The sequence below is a fragment of the Ruditapes philippinarum genome, unplaced genomic scaffold, assembly GCF_026571515.1.
Source record: "Ruditapes philippinarum isolate M1 unplaced genomic scaffold, ASM2657151v2 ctg3027_1_1_1_1, whole genome shotgun sequence".
NCBI lineage: Eukaryota > Metazoa > Mollusca > Bivalvia > Venerida > Veneridae > Ruditapes > Ruditapes philippinarum.
The window spans coordinates 2571-26903 of NW_026867130.1; the positions used below are offsets into that span (position 1 = coordinate 2571).

At 33.4% G+C, this 24333-nt stretch overlaps 1 protein-coding gene and 1 long non-coding RNA gene across 2 annotated transcripts; both read right to left on the reverse strand.

Annotated features, from left to right (window-relative positions):
* Nucleotides 1-3879: 3879 nt before the first annotated feature.
* Nucleotides 3880-7147, reverse strand: LOC132734938 (uncharacterized). Its single transcript, XR_009626387.1, has 3 exons — nt 7077-7147; nt 6242-6320; nt 3880-4610 (listed from the first exon to the last, which is right to left on the reverse strand). It is a non-coding gene; the product is annotated as an uncharacterized LOC132734938 (long non-coding RNA).
* A 14380-nt stretch (nt 7148-21527) lies between these two features.
* Nucleotides 21528-22506, reverse strand: LOC132734935 (uncharacterized). The gene is made up of 2 exons (XM_060721821.1): nt 22492-22506; nt 21528-22103 (listed from the first exon to the last, which is right to left on the reverse strand). The coding sequence occupies exons 1-2, from the start codon at nt 22504-22506 to the stop codon at nt 21528-21530; spliced, it is 591 nt and encodes a 196-aa protein (XP_060577804.1).
* Between the last annotated feature and the right edge of the window lie 1827 nt (nt 22507-24333).

The window sequence follows — 24333 nt, forward strand, 5'->3', positions numbered from 1 at the left end:
CACGTACGTTCCATAAACAAATTTACTCTTTTCCTATCGATCTGCGAAGTCTTCACTGATCAAATGCCTTCTTCGTACGTAATTCATTAAAAAATACACAAGGATCTCGCTTGTGACAGTATTTATTTATCGCCATGTATAGCGCATGTATATACTGTTCCGCTCTGAATATTATATAAGGATTTGATTGGTTAAGATAATTACCGGAATACTATTGACCAATCGTATAATACTATTTCTTTGCTTCATTTATCTGTCATTTCAAATTCCAAATGGCGCACTTTACTTGACCTCCGCTTCTACAACCAATATCTTTTAAATATTTGCGTACAAACGTACATGTGTGGGCTCCAGTCTCACTAGGTGTTTCCGGTAAAACATTAAAACATAAAGTAAAATTCAGTTATAAACTTACCGACAAAAGCAAACGGCCATATTTTATCCACCACTTCTGCGACGAAATCTCCATCGCCACTGAGATGAACCAACCGCTTCTGCAAAAGTTATGGCCAGTGGGATAATAATTGCATATACAAATGTATATTTATCATTTTAAGTTACTTAGAGTTGATTGCACAGTCCCGTAGCTACTGTTGAACATCGTTTATAATGTCCGCAGTCAATCGCCTGCCACTTTGCAACGTCTCTCTCGGCGATTGACGTCACAAACGTCCTTAAAAAATGTCTTCTTTCTGTTTTTCTTTTTTCAATTACTCAATCACCCTTTCTTAATCATTTATTTCAATCAAAAACTGTGCAGTGGCTACCGTAACCTTGTCCTTTTTTCATTATCCCTTTTTATGTTTAAGACAGTTACTCGACTTACTATTGAAACAATTTCTTATTGATCGAATTTCGTGACGTTCCGACGGCATAATTTTAACGCGTTTTTCTTTTACAAGAAACATATGAATTGTGATTGCAAAGATAAATGTGGTTTAAATGAAGTCATTTTTCTGACAACGTCAAATATGGCTCGTGACGTTTCGGCGTATTGTGTAATACTGTAAAATATGCGCTTCATAAAGCGCCTATTATCAGCGCAAATTTATGCACTGCGCCGGGATAAATGTGGTTTAAACGAAGTCATTTTTCTGACAACGTCAAATATGGCTCATGACGTTTTCGCGTATTTTGAAATCTAATTGTGTCATAATTAAAATATGCGCTTCATAAAGCGCCTATTATCAGCGCAAATTTATGCACTGCGCCGGGTTTGCGTTGTCACGGTTTTTTAATTCGCTGTTACGTACAATCTATTTGCGTTATCAAATTAGATGTGGTATAGTTTTCCGATTAATTGTGATATATAACAATTAGTGATAGTTTGAAAATGTTTCAATTGACCGCCCCAGTCCGATTTATATCATCCCTCGTATGTCCTGAAGACTTTTTTCATTTTTAGACATATAATTATTCATAAGCAGGATTAAGCATATGCTCTATTTGCAGGTGACATTCACAGGGACACTGATCATTTCAACTAAACATACTATAGTCTATCAGGATGATAACGCTTTATAGAATTTCGTGCTAACTTTATAGGCGGGACTTAATATGCTAAGTGTTCTATTCCATGATTCAAATTATCGAATAAGTATTTTTCAGTACTCAAGGGGAGGAATCACGCCGTTCGTTACCCAAACAAACAAGATGGCGGATGCAGCCAAAAAGTAGGTTTTTCCCTTTTTTCTCTTAAATTCATGATGTTCTTGTGTAAAAGTACATATAACAACCTTCTACACAATTTTCCTGGCACACAGAAATTTATTTCATGGTGTTTCGTCCCGTACTTCTTCTGAAATGCGCGTCACCAGATTCGAAGCGAGAGAATTTTCCACCGGTTTGATCGTGGTAACGTACGGCTTCTTCACTCAAATTCGCTGTTTCTTTACTTATGTGTATATTAACTGAAACCACTGACTTTAAAAAGTTGTAATATGTTGTCAAGTAATCATTCATGCCCATTTTGGCTAGATTTACTGATGTAAATATTAATATCGGGCATTTTCCGGAAATGATAACGTATGGCGTATAAAATACCAATGATAACGTACGGCGTATTTTTCTACTTGGTGGATTTCCAGTCTTCTTCGTCTTCTTCCGGGTAATGTGCTGGGCCCCTCTGGAGCATCGTCGCACAATTGTGACTATTTACATGAGTGAAGGGAACATCAAGTGCAGCTAAAAACAGGTTAAAAACACCATGGTCCAGAGTTACTCGTGCAGCGCACCCATCCTCGTCTTGAAGACCTTCAGGGACGGGGCTGTCATCACGACTTCTGGTAGGCTGTTCCAAAGTCGGATCCCAGAAGGAAAGAACGAAAACTTGTATGAGTTGACACTGGTAAAGGGTTGTAGGTACCTGTATGCATGGCCTCGGGTGTGTTCTCCAGCAGGGATCAGTATGTGATGGACTCTGTACATCATCACTGCTTTGGTTTGCTGACGGCGGGCTTCTAGAGTGTCCCAGCTTAGAGCTTCCATCATTGCAGTAACCGCTGCTGGTGTAACGATAATCACCTGTGCAGAACCTGGCTGCTCTTCGTTGGCAGTTCTCGAGCTTACTGATGTTGGCCTTGGTGTGTGGGTCCGATACTGATACTGTATATCCCATACAGTCAGCTGATAATAAATTATTTGTATGTAGGAAATGATAGATATTTGAAAAAAAAGTTTGTCATTTCAGAAATAAATTTTTGAACAATGCTGCACCATCGGGTATAATCTTTCTAGCTGGTGGCATAATAGATATTCGTTGTAAATATACAAAGTAAAACACACGTTTATAGTTTGAGAATATTTTTGTTTAAAATGCAGAATGGAAAGAAAAGCCTCCACTTTCAGGAAACATTCGTGTATTGTTGTCTTCACATTTCGCCAGTGCTGTGCGATAATTATGGTCTTATCCCCTTATCAGAAAGAAGAAATGCATTCACCAGAGCAAAAATGTTGAAATGGTACGGAAGACTTGATATATTTTCTTTTCCAAAATTACTTTAACAAATTACTGATAAGAAAATCTTAGTATTTGAACCACGTCAAACATAAACAAAACAAAAAGTGATTGCGAAGAGGAGATGAGCCTGTGTTTATACAATCTGGTCGCTCATTAAAAAAATAATACATAAAAGAGAATAATGAATGAGTATAGGTTCTATATTGAATTTATTGAATTAGTTAGAAAATAATGTTTTGCGAAAAAGTTCAATAAATTTATTAAATAAGAAATTTCCAGTTTATTTGACGAAACGTTTTCTATTTAGCATTACGTTGTGCCACTATGACGTCAGATATATTTGCACGATATATCCTTACAGTTTTTTTTTAAATGATTTGATTAAAACAATTACATCCAATTCATGAATTGGCCTATCATATTTTGGCTTTTTTCTCGCAAACGCCCCAACAAAAACAATCAATCTCTTACAAAATAGTATTGCAGGTATCAGCAATAAAAGAGTGTCATTGACATTTGCGGTAAACATTTTACCGACCATGATAAAGTTTCAAATCGGATTTGGATTTCGAAGTTTTATCCATGTCCGAGAACCCGTCTGAAATCATTAAAGCTAGACCGCTCATGAATGCGCTCAGATGACGTCATTATCTTTATGAAAGAACAGCTGTACAAGTTACTACGCTACTATGATAATAGTGTTTACGAAGTATGTGTTAGTAACATATACTTCGTAAACGTTATTATCATAGTAGCGTAGTAATCAGTGTTCATCTGTGTTTTTCTACAGAATTTAGAAACTTTGACAGTAGCGATAGCAGCCGGAGAATGTTTCTTATTTCCGTAGAACAGCTACGGATGAATACTAACATACTTAGTGTCAAGCTTTATTTGGCTTCATTAATATTTACTTTCTTCACGGGGGGGAATCACGTGACTTTGTATAGTAATACCCACGAGAAAATGGCGACTGCTGAGCCCCGGTAAGTACCTTATTATGTTAAATTAAGGTGACAAACGTTTCTTAAATCAAAACAAAACCTAGCGTATCATATGCGCGTTAATTTTCTTCAAATGACAATACAAAGTGCATTATCCTACGTTTTGTGGTTTTTGAGAACATTGTTTGAATTGTGTGAAAATTGCACATTCAGCGATAGTAATTCGCACGAAGCGATATAATTTGGTACCAAAATAAATGAAAATAAACTTACTTTCTGCACTTAAGACACAAAATCAATCATTTTATTGACATCTGTTATCGTAGAAGTTCATGTAAAATATATTTTCGAAGGTCTGTAGCCTACAAATGTTCTTTGCAAATGTATAGTAAGTAAAACGAACAATTTCTGGATAGTAAGTTACACGAAAACAAAATAGTAAGTTTCACGCACAGATTCCATTAGCATACATATACATTAAAAGAAAGTTAAAGTTCATATGTTAAGAGATAGAAAATGCTTATTTCAATTATGCAAGATCAAATATTTCACATTTTTGTCTATAGGACGAATGCTTAATTGGTTGCTATTATAATATATCAAATGAGCTTTTGATGGGATTTGATATTACACGGCTCAGTGTTATTTTTCTATGGCGATAGTAGTTCTTTGACCTCTGCAGTTTCAGGTGTGTCTTGGCCCTCATTTTACTGTAATGAACAAATATAATTGCTTGTTAATTGGTATGGTGATGTTTATTAACTGAATGCTGATCGATGTTTTTATATGGCGGTATTTGTTACATTTAGTCACTATGTTAATTAATTTATGAAAATATATTGAAGAATTCGCAAGAACAAAATAACTTCTTACAAAACAAGAGCTGTCGGTAGGACAGCAACGCTCGACTATTCTTCGTGCTTGATAGTAAAAAAAAATGCCTGATACAGTTACCTCCTCCTGTTTACAGGTTGGGGTCATGATGGTGAACAAGTGTGCAAAGTTTCAAAGCCATATATCAATGGACTTTGAAAATATTTGAACTATTACAAAAACTTTAAAGTAAATTCTAAGTCGAAAAAGGGGCATAATTCTGTCAAAATGCTTGATAGAGTTACCTCCTCCTGTCTACAGGTTGGGGTCATGATGGTGAACAAGTGTGTAAAGTTTCAAAGCCATATGTCAATGGACTTTGAAAATATTTGAACTATTACAAAAACTTTACGTAAATTCTAAGTCGAAAAAGGGGCATAATTCTGTCAAAATGCTTGATAGAGTTACCTCCTCCTGTCAACAGGTTGGGGTCATGATGGTGAACAAGTGTGCAAAGTTTCAAAGCCATATGTCTATGGACTTTGAAAATATTTGAACTATTACAAAAACTTTAACATAAGTGGTTACGCCGACGCCGACGCCGACGCTCGGGTGAATGCAATAGCTCTACTTATTCTTATCGAATAGTCGAGCTAAAAACAAAAAACAACAACAACAACAACAACAAACAACAATGATACAGTGATACAAGTTATGATTATGGGCACATTGTTCCTCAGAAATCCATATTGTTTAAATTCTTTAGAAATGTCAAACATGTGTTTGATAATGTTTAAATAATGGATAAAACGTATGATAGTATTTTATTACAACTGAAAAAGGTAGCACTGAACATTATATTAAGTGATGTGTCGCTAAGGTAGCAAAATGTAAACAAAGTAGTATTTTGACTTCCATACGAAATACTTATTCACTAAAGGTATACCATTTTCCAACAGAACCAAAGATGTAAAAGATAGTTTGAGTATCTAGCAAATGAGTATGTTTTCGGAAACTGTAACAAGATACCAAAAATAAACAGTTTTTTTTAAAATAAAAATGATAGCATTTAAGAGGCATAATGGACATTCAAAGAAAAACGAATATTTGAAATCAAACGGTCAAAGATATGAAGGCAAGTGGAGTAAAAAAAATATTTACATAAAACAATCTTAGATGCTGGGTTTCTAATCACACCGTCAATGTCGGGACACCTGAGTTAAAGCACCGACGTTTTGTTAGCTAGTTTGATGAAAGAATTCAAGGACTCTGGTCGGACTAGAATCCATAGCGGTGAGAAGCATGTGTATAAAAATCAGGGACTTAAAACACTCGGCCATGGACGCACTGAATATCTTATTTACTTACTCTATCACAAACAAAAAGTAAGAGTTTACGATACAACACATTTGCACATGGTAAAATAATAAGCGTATAGTAATACATAACGTTTTAACAAAACTTCTTGAGTTTATTTATAAAATCTGCAAGTGTATAAAAGAATAAATTTAATAAAAACTTTGTATACCAGTTCTATGATGGCATTAAATATCAATGTGAAATGGCGAATGTCTTCTCATTTGCGTTTTTGGTCCAAATTGCAGATACTGAAAAATAAATGATGGTGTTGTAATATTTCCTTCTGCACAGTTATTTCTTTATAAATCTAGTTCTAAAGATAACGGATATGGGTCCAGTCTAACGTGAAAAAGGGCCAAGTGTAACGTACATTGTTGAGTATCAATGTCAATGTCTCATTTAGTTATTTTAAGTTAAGTAATCTTTTATGAAATTATATGAATATGAATACATGTATTATGAAATAATATGAATTATTATTAAAATACTCTCTCGATTTGTTTCTCTGTCACCGTAGACGGAACACACTTGCAAATTTCAAACCAAAAGAATTATAAAATAGTTTCGTCACATTTAAGTAAGCTATTGGAAACTGTGCGTGAAACTTACTATTTTGTTTTCGTGTAACTTACTATCCAGAAATTGTTCGTTTTACTTACTAAACATTTGCAAAGAGCATTTGTAGGCTACAGACCTTCGAACAAAATTTTATATGGAATTCTACAAGAACAGATGTCAATAAAATGATTGATTTGGTGTCTTAATTGCAAAAAGAAAGCTTATTTTCATTTATTTTGGTACCAAATTATATCGCTTCGTGCAAATTACTATCGCTGAATGTGCAATTTTCACACAATTCAAACAATGTTCTCAAAAACCACAAAACGTAGGATAATGCACTTTGTATTGTCATTTGAAGAAAATTAACGCGCATATGATACGCTAGGTTTTTTTTTGATTTCAGAAACGTTTGTCACCTTAATTTAACATAATAAGGTACTTACCGGGGCTCAGCAGTCGCCATTTTCTCGTGGGTATTACTATACAAAGTCACGTGATTCCCCCCCGTGTTCTTTCGTCACTATACTTGTCTATTTTACGTACACATTTCTATGAAGCACTATGAAAAAAAGAAGTTTATGTAGTGCCCAAATTTATTTCTCACCCAATAAAAGCGCTGTATTTCTTGAAAAAAAATATGTTCGTTAATTTTCAATGATGAACAAAAGACGATACTTAATCGAATTCCGTTCATAGTCGTTTTCTCATTTTCATAATAATTCATAGAACAGCATACAGTTGAGTTCACACTAAACTTCCCACCCTTGTGCACTTCTAGTGCACTAGAGCTGAACTAGAAGTGCACACCGTGTGCACTTCTAGTGCACTAGACCATATGACCAGGCTGGCCAAGAAGGTGACACCTAGTTGGTTTATTGGATGATTGTATATCAAGTGACAGGGGAATCTGGTTGTTAAGCTGCTGTAAGAAAAAAAAAACTTTGGGAATCATAATTATGGTATATTTCATGAATATAAAGAAGTAAATTTTAACATTTTAGGGTGCTTTAAATTAAAAAAAAAGAAATTTATTTATTGTAATCATATTTTTATTACCAGTATTTAACTGTAGGCCTAAGTGTAAAATAATACCCTTAAAATCAATTTATAGAATTAATAAGATGGTTAAATTTAAATATGCTTCGGTAATGGATAATTGCTTAAGTGTTTTTAAAGCTATTTTAAATGGCCATAACCGATTTTTCAATTTGTCTAATGTACAAATAAGAAAATAAATGTGATAATTCTGGCCCAATTAATTTAGTTTGTAACAACATAAACTTTAGTTTCATAAGCTCAAAACAAATCGGGAAAGGTTTTATATTTAAGCTAAAATATTATTTCTATAATATATAACTTAGAGACAATTCCTCATGTTCAATATTGAAAGAGTATGTATACATTGATTTTAAAACAATCAATATACTGTGATAATTTAGTATTCAACTGTGTAATGCTTGCATATAAATGATTAAAATATTATCCATAAAATAAATAAATTTGATAACTTTTTTCATGATTTCAATATTAAAAATTTAATGTATAAAGGGGATACTTTTATTGAAGAGGAAAATCTCAAGTCATGCTGTGTATTGGTATTTTCTGAGAGGGACTGTTTTCATTATACCAATCTCCTGCTGATAAGAGGGCCTCAGGGTAAACAACAAAGTACAGTCAATTTTGCAGATTATAAGTATGCATTGAAATTCCGCGGTTTTCTCAAAATGCATGTTAGACATAAGCCTGGGATGCCTTGGCACTCAGGCTAGTTAGTCATATAGATAAATGACCATATTTTTTGTATAATCAAATATACAAAAAGAATCACAATGGCATAAATGCATATTAGGAATGTCAGACATAATCCCCTTCGGACAAATGACCCCTTCGCATACCCGGACAAAATCCCCTTCATCTGAGGGGGATTTTATCCTAGGTAGCAATTTTATGAAGGGGATTTTGTCCACTTCAAAATTTCACTCATGAAGGGGATTATGTCCACCCATGGAGGGGATTATGTCCAGATATACAAAAATACATGAAGGGGATTTTGTCCGAAGGGGATTATGTCCGTACACCGCATATTAGATATTATTGTCTCTAAAGCGGAATTTTCTATATTTATCCACAATTCTTGCCACTCTGCATAATAATATATAACTTAAGAGGCAATTCCTAGATGTTAAAGATTGAAAGAGAATATTAATTCATTGATTTTAAAACAATCCATATACTGTGATATTATGTTTTTCAACCATGAAATGCTTGCATACTTTTTAAAGATATAAATAATTAAAATTTTTCAAAGAAATCATGGAGCTAAATATAAGTTTATATATCTGTGCATAAAATAAATAAAATTGATAACTTTATTTAAGATTTCTATATTAAAAATTTAATGTATAAAGGGAATGCTTTTATACAAGAGGACAGTCTCAAGTCTGTGTGTGTATATTTGCGTTTATTTATACTCGCCACCGGTTGCCCATATGGGCGAGTCCCCCAGAAGAGTATTAGTCATTTTAGATTTTTTGGAGGGTAGTGCAATTTACAAATACACAGAAAGAATGCCCCAATTCCAGAAGCTTCTCCTGGTTCTGTTAGCGTGCGCAAGTGTTTTAAGCACCCATACCCCACGGGACAACTCGATTTTAAAGTTCTCATCGAAAGACTGATTAGTAATTTTAGTTGGGCCAGCCCGGGAATCGAACTCCCAACAATGTCGAGATTACAAGTCTCGCGCTCTAAACCAGATTGGAGCTTATGCGGGCTGGCTAGTCTCAAGTCATGCTGTGTATATGGTATTAACTATACTAGTCCCCTGCTGATAAAGGGCCTCAGGGTAAATAACAAAAAATGCAGATTGTATGCAATATTTAACATTGTATTTAAAATTTCCTGTTTTTTTCTCCAAAATACATGTAAGACATCTAAGTATAAATGACTATAATTTTTGTATAATCAAATGTAAAAACATAATAATAATGGCATAAACGCATGTTAGATATTATTGTCATTATTGTCTTTGAAGTTGGAATTTTTCTAATTTATAAAAAAAACTGGTTTTAAAATCAATATCAGTGTTAACTATTCTGAGAAGAACTCATATCAAATATTTATCCACATTTCTTGCAATTTTGCATTAAAATCATCTTTTAGTTTCTGAACTGGGAAATTGTTATTTTTTCTACTCATAGATTTGACAAATTTACCTTGTCAGCTTTTTAATTAACACATTTTAAAAAATAATATATTTCAAAGAAAATTTTTAAATACATGATTATAAAACTTTTGCAAACTTCCTTTCACTTTAATGCAGATCTGTTTTTTGTTTTTTTTTTTAATAAAATACTAATACATTGTAACCATACATGAGCAGAAAACAGTTACAGAAGATTGAAGTGTCAAAAGTCATGCTGTGTATTGGTGTTTTTAATGTAGTTGCCCTGCTGATAAGAGCACCCTCAGGGTAAATAAAAAAAATGGCAGATGATAAATATAAGTACGGCAATGTAATTCTGTATTCTCTGGATGTTGGTGCAAATAAATTTCATTACAAGTAGTACAATAAAGAAAAAAAAAACTGAAATATTTTTGTATTTATAATAAACTCATAAAAATAATCATATTTGCATAATTATGTTTTACAATGCATGAAAAAAAGAAAAAAAAATTGGTGTCGTCTCAAAAAATGGAATTGAAAGATTGTTTTCTAATCTTTTTGTTAATATCCATATGGAGCTAAATATAAGATATATTTGTGATATCCATGTCAGTAAAGTATTACTAGTGTCCCCACAGGTACACATCATCATATTGCATAAAATTATGTTACAATGCATGAAAAAAAAGAAAAAAAGATTGGTGTTCGTCTCAAAAAATGGAATTTAAAAGATTTTCTAATCTTTTTTTGTTAAATATCCATATGGAGCTAAAATATAAGATATATTTTGTGATATCCATGTCAGTTAAAGTTATACTAGTGTCCCACAGGTACATATCAACATATCAATACTTAATCCACAAAATATCAATACTTAATATACCACCATTAAATTATATAAATATTTATTTTTTAAAATAACATAAACATATATCATTTCTATAAATCTTAGGTAAATCTCAGTTTGAGAAGGTAAGAGAGATTATAAATGAGATAAAATTGATAAATTGGTATAACTTATAAATCTTAGGTAAAGTCCAGTTTGAGAAAGGTAAGAGAGATTATAAACGGATTAAAAATTGCAATAATTGGTATAATTTGCACCCCCCCCCCCCCCCCAACCCCCCCCCCCCCAAAAAAAAAAAAAAACTTGATTGCATTTCATGCAGTGTTTCATATTTCATTACCAGATTATAATAAAATAGAATCATATTAAATGCCAATTAATTTTGTTTATTTATGCACTTATCGACATTAAAGTTATAATTATTTATAATATATTTACTTATTTTAACAATTAAGTTTTAAAATCAGTAAAATTAATGACTTTGAAAAATTATTGTTCTAATATTTTACGCCATATTTTACAAAATCCAATATTCACAACTTCAAATTTATTATGAAAAACTATTATACAGATATCAATATTTATCTATCTTTTTGTAAAAGTCATTGAAATAAAAGGTAACTGCTTTATACATATAATAGGTCTGGTGCACTACAAAGTGCACTTATGAAGTGCACTACTAGTGCACTTTGAAGTGCACTAGTAGTGCACATCTAGTGCACTCCTAGTGCACTTTGTGTAACCTTTAGTGTGAACTCAACTGTAGTGACGTAATAAAGTGCCAAAAATGCTTGACGCTTAGTATGTTAGTATTCATCCGTAGCTGTTCTACAGAAATTAAAACATCTTTCTGTCGCTATCGCTCCCGTCAAAATCTATAATTTCTATAGAACAGTACGGATGAGCACTAACATATACATAGATATTTGAAATTTGTGATCAGTTTCACTTTTTGACGAAACTTTAAGATCACCAAAGGTGGAAAAGTTGCTCTATACTCGAGTATGATATGCAAGAAACATATCACTCGTGATTACCTATCGGATTTTAATATCCATCCCACTGGCACCTGCAAAAGGGCTTACGTTAGCAAGACTCATTACAACCCAATGCAAAAGAGCCCTCGGATCGGATATTTCTATCCAATACAAAAACACATGACAGATATTATGCAAACAATAAATAATATTCAGTTTCTTTATTTGGTTCTACGCATCCTAACTGGTAACATAACTTTTCTCTTATATAGAAAATCAATTAAGAAGACAAAAATGCGCCGTACGTTATCATTGATATTTTGTGCGCCATACGTTATCATTTCCGGAAAATGCCCCGATTTTAATATTTTCAGCGGTTATACTAGCCAGAATGGGCATGAATGCTTAGATGCAGACATATTACAACTTTTTAATGTCAGTGATCTCAGTTAATATACACATATGTAAACAGAACAGTGAATTTTAGAGAAAAAGCCGTACGTTACCACGATCAAACCAGTGGAAAATTCTCTCGCTTCGAATCTGGTGACGCGCATTTCAGAATAAGTGCGGGGCGAAACTTCATGAAATAAATTTCTGTGTGCCAGGAAAATTGTGGAGAAGGTTGTTATATGTACTTTTACACAAGAACATCACGAATTGCAGAGAAAAAAGGGAAAAACCTACTTTTTGGCTGCATCCGCCATCTTGTTTGTTTGGGTAACGAACGGCGTGATTCCTCCCCTTGGTACTGTATCCAATAAATATTTTAAATTATACAATTTATAGAAAATAATCGCACACAAATATTTTTGATGAACAAATATTTTTAGTAGGATAGAATAAATATTATGGTATAGAATATGAAATTAGAGTTATACAATATAAATATTGGATATAGACCAAAAATTTAATTTATTGAATATTGCAACGTTTAACATGCCATATACGCGTAAGGTAGTGTATGTTTTATCTTATTTGTAAATAATCATTATTGAGAATGATATCATTTTAAAGCTGCATGCCTCGTAGATAAGGACTACTATAGAATATTGTACACTTTGGAGGTAAATATGATAACAACCTTGGCAATGACAATAGACAATTTCAATGACAATAGAATAATGCACTTCAGAACAAAAGCATTCACTGAACATCAAATTGCACATTTATTTAAAAGTGTACATAATATTTGTAATGAATATATATGATACAAATAGCATGCTTTTCAAGCAGCATGTCTCCAGATTTATGAAAATTTATATTTTTTTTTCTAAATATTTAAATTTTTAAATTTTTAAAATAACTGTATTAAATATTTTTTAAAACCTCATTGGTTAATACAATTAAATAAGAAAGAGTGCACTAATGGTAAGTCTACCCATAATTGTTTATGCTCCCCGGAGGGTGAGGATATAGCCGCCGCTTTGTCTGTCCGTTCATCCGCTTTTCCTGTCCGGGACCTAACTCTGAAACAACAGGAGGTATCAACATAACAATTTGTATGTAGATAGACCTCACTGAAAAAGAACCGTGACGTTACCTTGCCTAATTCTTTAGTCATTGCCCTTTGTTCTGTTTTCACTTTGAACTTTGTCTGGGACATTACTGTGAAACTACAATAGGTATCAACAAGAAACTAAGTCGGTACATAGATGTCAATGATAATTTACCATTTGTTTTTTATTGAGTACTTTGAAATTTTTCATGAATTACCATTTTGTTATATCTATTTCATGTTTCATTGTTGTACTGTTTCTCTTTTGCTTAATTCATCAAAACTTTAGAGATATTAATTTGAAACGAGTTAATGATTATGCAGTCGACAAGAATGTCAACTCTCCATTTTATAATATGAATACTTTATTTCTTTTTGTTCGTACAATAACTCAAAACATTATTGAATTATAACAGCTTGATTTTTTATGGATGAATTTCTCTCATACTAGTAAATTTGAGAAAAACGGAATCCTTAGAGAATGCCCAAAGTGTCAAAATTGAAAAGTTAAAGCCGAGTGGCGGAGAAATTTTAATTTTGCTATGACTCCCTTTTGTAATTGTTTGTGTAAATTACTTGATAGCCAGTTTCACTCAAATAATGACATCACAATATCATTATTGTTTTGTTCTCTCCACATTCAAAAATAGCTAGAAAACAGTTGCAATAACTATTTAGATGATAATATAATTTTATGGGGAAAAACATCTCTCTATATATATACCCATGGATAGGGCGGCATCTAGGATTCGCACTGTACGTCCGTCCGATAATCTTGTCCGTGCTTCATCTCCAAAACTGCTGGGGAATTTCAGTGAAACTTCACAGGATTGTTCATCTCTATCTCTAGTTGTGCATAGTATCTCTATATTCCGCTTGAATTAAATTAACTTTGTCCAAAACCACTTGTGAAATTTCAGCAAATATTTATGAAATTGTGTCCATTGTGCCAAGATTTGTGCATATTTTTGCCCACATTTATGGGCCCTTGATAATGAGATTTGTTAAGTAGAATTTGTTTACACTATTCCTCCTGCACTTCCAATAGAATTTAAATTTAATGTTGGGAATGGTTTTTATCAAAGGCGGTCGGTGGTATATATCCGGTATTTTGGCATATATTTTTCGGATTTTATGTCAAAGCTTCCTTTTTGGGGCATCAGTCACTTTTTTTACTGACAGCTTTTGTTTAAATAAAAACTACAAATCTTTAAGTTATGAGTATTCCGTACTTCACTTCAGTGTTGTTATATTTTTCTGGTCCTTCGGGATCATTGATGCCAACACTATTAAGTGTTGAGAATGGAGTACCGCTCAAGCCGGTGCTAGGGGGCGTGAGGGATGTTGCACTTATTCATTATCCCTCATGTACAGACTCAATCAAACCGAGTCTGCATTTCTCTGGTAATTTTGTTGTGATTAATGCTTCCGAGGGATCACTTTGTTACCAGATTCTTAAGTAAAAATTTATGTTTCAAGAATAATAAAATATTAACCTTCTAATTTCATGAATGGACTTTTCAACATGTAAATATTGAGTTGTTGTTATTTATAAATGAAACTATGTGTCATTTGTCTCTAATCGCTGTGGGTTCGAGTCGCACCATGGACTACGTATACTTCATGTAAGGATGCTATCCAGCTAGTTTACAGAACGTTGGTGGTCTTATTTTTTATTTCTCAATAAGCATAATCTCATTCTTGTAGTTTCGTAAATACTTTATCTTACATTTCGTTTCGCTTAGGTAATGGTATCTACTTAACATACATTTGACTATTATTTATTCAATCAATTATAAAACTACATGAATTAAAGTGTAAGTTACATTTTTACTTTCGTTTTGCTAAGATTTGTGTTTATATTCTTTTATATTCCCATGTTGTTGTTTTTATTTGTTTGGGTCGTCAGACCAAACAAATAATGGCAGCGAAATTTCAGCCTCTAATGCTGTTAATTGCAAGTGCCGAAAGTAGGTAGTCCGGCTTTTTTGAAGCGGTTCTTTCCCTTTATATTAACACTTAGGTCCCGAAAAAATTTGGGGATCATTGGCTTAAATATGGGTCAATGAAGGCGGATTTATTTTAGCAAATTAAATTCCCGAATTGGTCGAAGCATTTCTAATATTGTTTTATTCTTTTAGATAAGGTTTGATTAGTAAGCGCCATAATTATTTACAACAAGTGTTATACAACAGTTGCGTTCGTTTGTTTAAAACCATAACATTGAATACATATGGTTTTTCTTCGACCGTTTAACATATAAATCGCCGTGTCGATTAGGGGTGGCGCGCTCGTTAGGAAGCGATAGGGTCCTGGAGTTCAAATTTCCCGTAAGGCAAACTCATTTTTTTTCAAAAATTGTTCAAGTTCAAATTAATTGGATGAATTATCAGTGGTTTGCAATTCGCTCTCTTTTATAGCCAACTACTACAATTAAAAAATGGAAACATTGGTGGCAAATTTCAAAAACAATTGTTTTTAATCTCACAACTTTCCCCCTTTTTTTAAAATTCTGAGACCCCAAAAAAATTTTGGGGGCCTTTCTTTTTTTTTGCTTTTTTTATAGTGTCACCTTTTTTGGGGGTGGCCTATTGTTTTAAAAATGTAATTGCTTTCCGGGGGGGGCAAATAAAAGTATCAATTCATCCTTTATATATATCTTTAAAAATATTATAAATATATATTTTTAAATTTTTTATGTTTTGGAAAAATGCTGGGGGGGCCTTTTTTGCCTTTCATCCCCCAATTAAAGTTTTGGGAAAAATGGCCAATTTACAAACCCCAGTTTTTGGTGCGAAAGCAAAACCCCCAAAACAAAAAAATGTTAAATTATCCCCCAATAGAGCCTTGGGCAGACTGCAGAGCGGGGCAAGGGTGACTAGTGGCTCTGTACTGGTAGCCAAGTCTTATCACTTTCATTTCTACGAGATAACTGTAGTTGTAAGATAAATTTATTGTGTCATTCTTCTTTATATAATGTAACTGTTACATATTATTTCAACAGAGAAATATTGTGTTATTATATTTTTGTTATAATTACTATGCAATATTTACACGAGTGTTGTAGCCACGAGTGAAAATATGATAGCTTGTGCTCACGAGTGAAATATATTTCAATCTTACATGCAAAACAAACAAATTTTCTATTAATTTCGTGCTTCTTTACTTATTTTAAGTCATTTTTACACGTTTGCCGCGTAACGTCATATGTAGTTCTTCATGACGTCATCACATCTAGATTTCACCGTACAAATGTTGAAATATAGTTCTGTTATATTTCTTGAACATTGCTAGATTTATAACACAATGTATTCAGTTATGTTCCTGTCTCCAAAAGAAGCAAAGTTTACATATGACGGAACTTTTTCCTGTTGGTAATTCAATTATGAAATATTATTTTCATTCATAAAGTCCGGCTACAGTGAAAAATATCAAATATAATTTCACTATAAAAATATCAAATATAATTTCACTGTAAAAATTATCAAGTATAAATTCACTTTCATTGCAAAGCATATAATAATCTGTAAGTACTGGACTAAGTAATGAGGATATGTTATCATATTTCTTTGTTTAATAATTAAAGTTTAATGCTTATAAAATATTGTTTTCTATATATTTTATGATAATAAAATTATGTAACTAGAATCAGCTTATTTTTTTATCATTAACACATGTACTTACTATGATGGCCTTGATGTTAAAACGACTGCACTGTACTCAGTTATTCTGGGTTTGAGCTTAGCTGGGAGAAATTAATATTTTATGACACCAGTACTGGGTTGTCCAGAAAATTGACTTAATTGAGTCAATAATGATTTCATTTATTTTACAATTTTCCGAGCAACAGAGCTAAAGTAAAATACTTGCTAGTAATTCATTAATTCAAGAAAAATGTTATGATTATGACTATATAAGGGTGATGTTTACTAGATACTCAAAGAAATTGTGGACAACGACAACAAGCAATCCTGTCATCACGAGAGCTCACCTCTGAGCCATCATGTAAGCTTCATTAACGAAGCTTTCAGTAATAAAATAATTTGCCCATGTTAACCCATTACTTCATATACACGCCTTTTAACGCCTTTTTCACCCCCCCCCCTTTTTGTTGTCTCAAATGATGAAAAAATGCCTTATTTAGGCCCCAAACACTTGTTTTTGTTTGAGAAATGTTGTTAAAAAAAGTGACCCTTTTTTCGGCGCGGCCCCCCAACCAAAAGATACATCAGGGGGTTGCCAGAAGGGGGATGTGCCCCCTTCTGTTTGGGGGGGTTTGAAGGGGGGCGGAGTCCCCCTCATCGCCAAGAAAATTTTGGACTTGTGAGAGGCTGTAAATGACCCCAGATTGATCATAAGGTAACGTGTAACCAACGCTGAAAAGCATTTGACTCTATCTCAATCCATTGAGAAGTTGCAGCACTTTGAAATCAATTTTGATGGAAAAAATCAACGCAAAATAGTGATTTTTGGCAATTTTGAGATGTCCCCTCGTTGCCATGGTAACAGAAAATTTAAGCCTGAGCATGTTGTTGCAAGGACAATGGTCCAGTCAACATTTGTGCCAAGTTTGATTAGTGTTGAAGCAGTTTTTATAGTATTATAGCAATTTGAACTTGTAACGGGAGACTTTTCAATGAAAACAGCCATTTTTCACAAAATGCTCATGAAGCAATGGGTTAAGACAAGAGATGGTCGAGATTGCCAATTGCATGTTGCAGCTACTGTGTAGCAGGAAATACAAAAATCTTTAATAGGCAAGACGCGTTTTTGTTATCTAAGGGGCATAACCCAGCCAAACATCATTAAATTGATAAACCCGTGTAACATGCGCAAGTACTTGTACGACTGTTATATCATGTAAAGTTTCATTTAACTTGCATTAGTGGTATAGGAGGAGTAGTCCGGATAAATTTTAAATATACAAATTATTAAATGACTTTTGCAAGAATCATTGAAAATTAAAGCTCTTATAGCAAACCCAATGTTTCAAGGAAGCCACCCAAAACGACAAAATGAAAATGTTGCTAGAGCCTTTTCATGGACGGCACTGTAAAGTGCAAACTACCGTCCACGCCCCTTAGCACCGGCTTAAGAAGAATTTAACATTTTAAACATGAAACGGCAAAATTTTGAATTTAGAAACATCCGTAGATGTGCTCATACGACATTTATCATGAACCATAAATCATGGAGCTAAATGTTTTTGTTTATATATCTGTGCATAAATGTGACACTTCCGTGCCGTGCCATTCAATGAAAAGCGGCGTACATATCTAACAATTAATATCAAATCATTTACAATTATATTTTTCGCTAGAATGATTATTAAGTGCTATTTGAGCCTCATTGTATCCTGAAATATTCGGTTCTCGATAATCTAACAATAATATGCAAAAACAACGAACGGAAAAAAGACTCACCTTTATTCTAAATACATCCTTTAATCCATAAATATATTCTTTTTACTTTTTTTTACTTGTTAACAATCAATGGAGTAAGGAATAAAAAATATTTTCAATAAATCAAACTGTCAAAAAAGAAAGGATTTCCAAAATGGCGTCTTGAATTCTCGATAACACGATATTAAACTCAAAACGAGGCTGTGTTAAGTTTGACATGCTATAAACTACAGTTGCAGTAGAATACTGTATTTTTTCTCACAACACGGACTGGAGAGCAATATTTAAGGTGAACCCAATGGGAACCGGTGGCACTATCAAACTGTGCCTATAGTGGGTGAATTCTATTGCACCATGGGAATGCTTGTCTACATAATATTGATGACATTGGCAACACTTATCTTCATCAGATATCTGATTCATTTTCACTATCAAAGAGGTCAGATTTTTCAGAAAGTTCAATGTCTTGTTTGTTTTGTTTGGATGGACCTGGCTTTTGTTTATCATTTATTTGAAGATTAAAGCTGGTGGCTGAATTCTTTTTGTTCTTAGCAGTTTTAGCTTTTTTCTTTTTAGGATCATTTGAATTTTTTACTTTTACTTTCATCAATGTATTTTTTCATTTTTTCTAGTTTTACATTCCAATGCTTTTCCACCAATAATACTGTAAATGCTGTTACGTTATTTCTTCATGATTTTTATATGTACATCACCAACTTTCTTATCAAAAAAGTTATTTTCTGCTGTTGCAGATTTTTTGTGATCTCCTGATGCTGTCACTTCATCATCAACTATGTACAGTTCAGATGGTTTGATTTTACTTTTTAAAAGTTCAACCATAGAGGATGAGTTTTTGAATGGATAAATGACTGCCTTATTGAAAGAAGCTTGTCAATTTTAAGGACTTAGAGCATATGAGTACGCCTTGCAAACAAGTGAGCAGACGTGTTATCATAACGTGTTACAACTCTATGATGTGTTCTAGCAAATTTAGAACATTCTTGAGCATATATCAGTTGCAGGGGACCAATACATCCAATGTCCATAGGCTGAAGGATATGAGAGGTGTGTGGAGGCAAGACAAATAGAACAATACTTTGCTGTTTAGCCCATTCAACAAGATCAACTGATATGTGACTACGATGACCATTATACAGTATAAGAATTGTGTCATCTGATCATCTCTGGCAAAACTTCATAAAATGGTTTTGCAAATATTCTTTAAAGACTGCACTATTTGACCAACCACTTGGTGTCATGATACCATCAGCACCAGGGCTTTTTCCTTCCAAGTGACCATCTAACATTCTGACACCAGGGAAAACAAACAAGAGGGCCATGATGGCCCTGAGGTCGCTCACCTGTATATAGCCCCCCCCCCCACCCCGCGGCCCAATTTTTACCCAAGGGCTTTTATTTGTTTATTTGAACAGACTTGGTAGACACCCATAAGAAGATGTTTCATGCAAAACATCTAAGTTCTAGCTCATTGGGTTTTTTAAAAGAAGATTTTTTAAGTTTTTACTATACACATATAGTTAAAAACAATGACACCCCTCGGGCAGGGCCAGTTTTGACCCCTGGGCTTTTATTTGAACAAACTTTGTAGATATTTACTTAAAGATGTTTCATGCTTAATATCTAAACTCTAGTTATTTGGGTTTTTTCAAAGAAGATTTTTAAGTTTTTGCTATGTATATAAGGAAAATCAATGACCCCCGGGGCGGGGCCAGTTTTGACCCCAGGGCTTTTATTTGAACATACTTGGTAGACACCCATTAGAACATGTCTCATGCTAAATATCTTAGCTCTAGCTCTTTGGGTTCTTTAAAAGAAGATTTTATAAGTTTTTCCTATATGCATATAAGGAAAATCAATGACCCCCTGGGGCGGGGCCAATTTTGACCCCAGGGCTTTTATTTGAACAAACTTGGTAGACATTCACTAGAAGATGTTCCATGCCAAATATCTAAGCTCTAGCTCTTATGATTCTTTAAAAGAAGATTTTTTAAGTTTTTACTATATGCATATAGGGAAAATCAATGATCCCCGGGGCGGGGCCAATTTTGACCCCAGGGCTTTTATTTGAACAAACTTGGTAGACATTCACTAGAAGATGTTTCATGCCAAATATCTTAGCTCTAGCTCTTTGGGTTCTTTAAAAGAAGATTTTTAAGTTTTTACTTTATGCATATAGGGAAAATCAATGACCCCCTGGGGCGTGGCCAATTTGGACCCCAGGGCTTTTATTTGAACAAACTTGGTAGACATTCACTAGAAGATGTTTCATGCCAAATATCTAAGCTCTAGCTCTTACAGTTCTTTAAAAGAAGATTTTTTAAGTTTTTACTATATGCATATAGGGAAAATCAATGACCCCCTTGGGCGGGGCCAATTTTGACCCCAGGGCTTTTATTTGAACAAACTTGGTAGACATTTACTAGAAGATGTTTTATGCCAAATATCTAAGCTCTAGCTCTTACGGTTCTTTAAAAGAAGATTTTTTAAGTTTTTACTATATGCATATAGGGAAAATCAATGACCCCCCGGGGCGGGGCCAATTTTGACCCCAGGGCTTTTATTTGAACAAACTTGGTAGACACTCATTAGAAGATGTTTCATGCCAAATATCTAAGCTCTAGCTCTTAGGGTTGTTTAAAAGAAGATATTTAAAGATTTTTCTTTCGGTTGCCATGGCAACCAGAGTTCTGCATGGAATTAAATTCTTTGAACAATTTTTAAAGGTGACCACCAAAGGAACATACCTGTGAAGTTTGGGTGAAATTGGCTCAGTGGTTTATGAGGAGATGTCATTTAAAGCAAAAGTTTACGGACGGACGACGGACGGACGCCGGACGAAAAGCGATCACAAAAGCTCACCCTGTCACTTTGTGACAGGTGAGCTAAAAATGGAGGGATTTGCATTCCAGCTGCATTGCCAGCCCTTATTTAAAAAGTTACAGTTTTACCACGCTCAGACATGATAACTTGTGCCTTACAATCTTTTTCACTTACAACAATAGAGGTTTATATTCATATTAATTCCCTTTTCATCAATATTATAGATAAGGTGTGGTTTGTCAAATAAATCATATTTACGTAAAATTCTTTCGAATTCATTAAAGTTCTTAGTTACAGATTCTTCACTGGCACATTTAGCACGTTGCTCAGACAGACTTAAAGGACGGACAACATTAAGTTCTGGCCACCTTTTTATGAAGTTATAGAACCAATTAAGACTAAATGGCTGATCATCTTTCCTCTTGCCTAAGGAAACAGCATAATCAGAGGCTAAATTGACCACTTCAGCCCTCGTGAAACCATATCCAACTGAAGCAATGTCTTTTAAGTGTTCACACAATTTAGCTTCTTCATCTAAAGAAAGCATAGGGCAGGGTCCTGATTTTACACAATCAATTGAAATTCTATTATCAACCCGGTCTCTCAAAGTAGTAAGAGGAACTCCATTTAGCTTTGCAGCTCTATATACTAGAATTCCTTCACCTTTCACCATTTTATAAGCTGATGCCATGGGAGTTGGTGGCCATAATCGTAGCCTTGACCTATATGCAATTTGAGTAAGCTGAAAAAAAAACAGAATAAACAATTTTTAATGCATAATTTGGCTTATTTTGAATACCACAAATATTAAACATTGATTAATAACAAAAATGTGTTCATCTATTTTATAAGATGGTCTTAACATCAACTTAAATTCAATGCAGATTATGTCCAGTCTGTATTTAACTATTGCAAATAATAAGATCTATGGCCCTGATTTGCTTCCGTACTTAACTTTTTGACGTATCACATGGTCTATTTTTAGAACTAATGTTGATTTGCTTGCGTCATCCATCGGCTGCTGCCAGAGGCTTGCAGATAGATTCAAATGGAGGATTGTATTAAACAGAAAAAAGCATTAGTGAAAACTGTATAAAATTAATGGTTTGTAAAAAAAAGAGTAAGTTTACCTTTATCCTGAACATTTTTACCGTGAAAACAGTTTATATTTGTTTGGGTCGTCAGACCAAACAAATAATGGTAGCGAAATTTCAGACCCTGATGCTGTTAATTGCAAATGCAGAAAGTAGTCCGCTTTTTTGAAGCGGTTTCTTCCCTTTATGTGTACACTAACGCCGAAAAATTCAGGGGAGATCACTGCGTAAATGTTGTCAAATGACAGGCGCATTTACTTTCAAGCAAAATAGTTCCCGAATGGTCGAAGATTTCTAATATTGTTTTATTCTTTATATACATTCTTAAAGTAAGCTCCATGATTATTTACATATGTGTTAAACAACAGGTTTAGCGTTGAAATAATAAGAGGCAAAAACCCTAAGTTAGGGATATTCAGGCAAAAAAAAAATTTCAAAACTATCAAAATGATCTTATGAACACAAATCACGCTAAAATGACATTGCATGAATTTCTGTTTAAATTCTACATATTTTTGGTTTTAAGCGTAAATATATCTATTTATAATGAACAAAATTTAGACGCCAATAAAATCACCGAATAGTTTTTAAACAAGTCATGTGACTTGAATAAACATAACAGATATTGTGGATATTCTAGGATTAAAACAAGTCAGTCTTAAAGGGAGACACAGGCAAAATTTTCATTTCTTAGTTTTGAATTTTTCATTCATTATTCTGTAAATGCCCTCAAAATGAATATATTAGACAGTCAAAGGAACAAAACTTTTCTCCATATAAAGGGTAAAATGGTGGTTTCGTAACTTGACCCGCGTGGGTCAGGTTAGAGCGCTAGGATTTCACAATAGTTGTAAAAGTGAACTCTAGAAACGTTGAAGAACATGTCAAATGAATGACTTAGACTTGTTTCAATCATACAATATCCACAATATCTGTAATTGTAACTTCAAGGGTTTGTTCAAGTCATCTGACTTGTTTTAAAACTATTTGGGGATTCTATTGGCGTCAAGATTTTGCTCAACATATTTTTACGCTATTGAGACACGGACGTCAGTCGATCACAATTGGTAGCTCGAGCCTTGGGTTTCGAACTTGGGTAATAATGGACAATATCTCTTATGGATAGCTATCTTGATCAGCTTCCAGCTGTTGATTTCCTTTTAAAACCCTAATTCTTGTGATAATTCATGTGATGCAATCGAAAAACTAAGACTTGTGATAAATTTAAAACTTCAATTTATTCATTTAATAAACACATATATCCTTTCTCTTTCAACAGTCAATCGCAATCATATTTTATACAAGAACAACTTATGTCATCAATACATCACTATTATTCCATTTACAAAACAGTCATTTTCTCTCTCAAACTTGATTACATTCAACAAATTCACAAATTCAGACATATAAGGCAGATAAACTTAAATAACCATTCAGGACTGTCAGTAAGCCTTGTAAAACTGCTACAATAAAATTATCAGCTTAAAATTACTTTAAATATTACTTATCAAATGTTAATTTCATGTAAAGACTTGTAGAAAATATTCACCAAAATCAGTTAATGTGCCTTAAAGATTGTTGTTTCTCGAATAAAATTTATGCTGTATTTAGCAAGTTGTTTTGCGTGTGTCCTCGAAAATGAGCTCACAGCAGTTTATATACTACTCAGACTTCACACAAAAAATGTGGAAGTTCACATTTCACAACTTGTGAAGTTTGCCAACTTCACATAAAATCATGTGAACCCAGCTTCACATAAAATAATGTGGAACTGTGAAGCTCACAGTCACTGGAAACAAATGAGAATTTTAATATTTAAATTACCAATATATCAATAATTATTAGTCTTATTTAATAGAAATATAACTAATACATAAG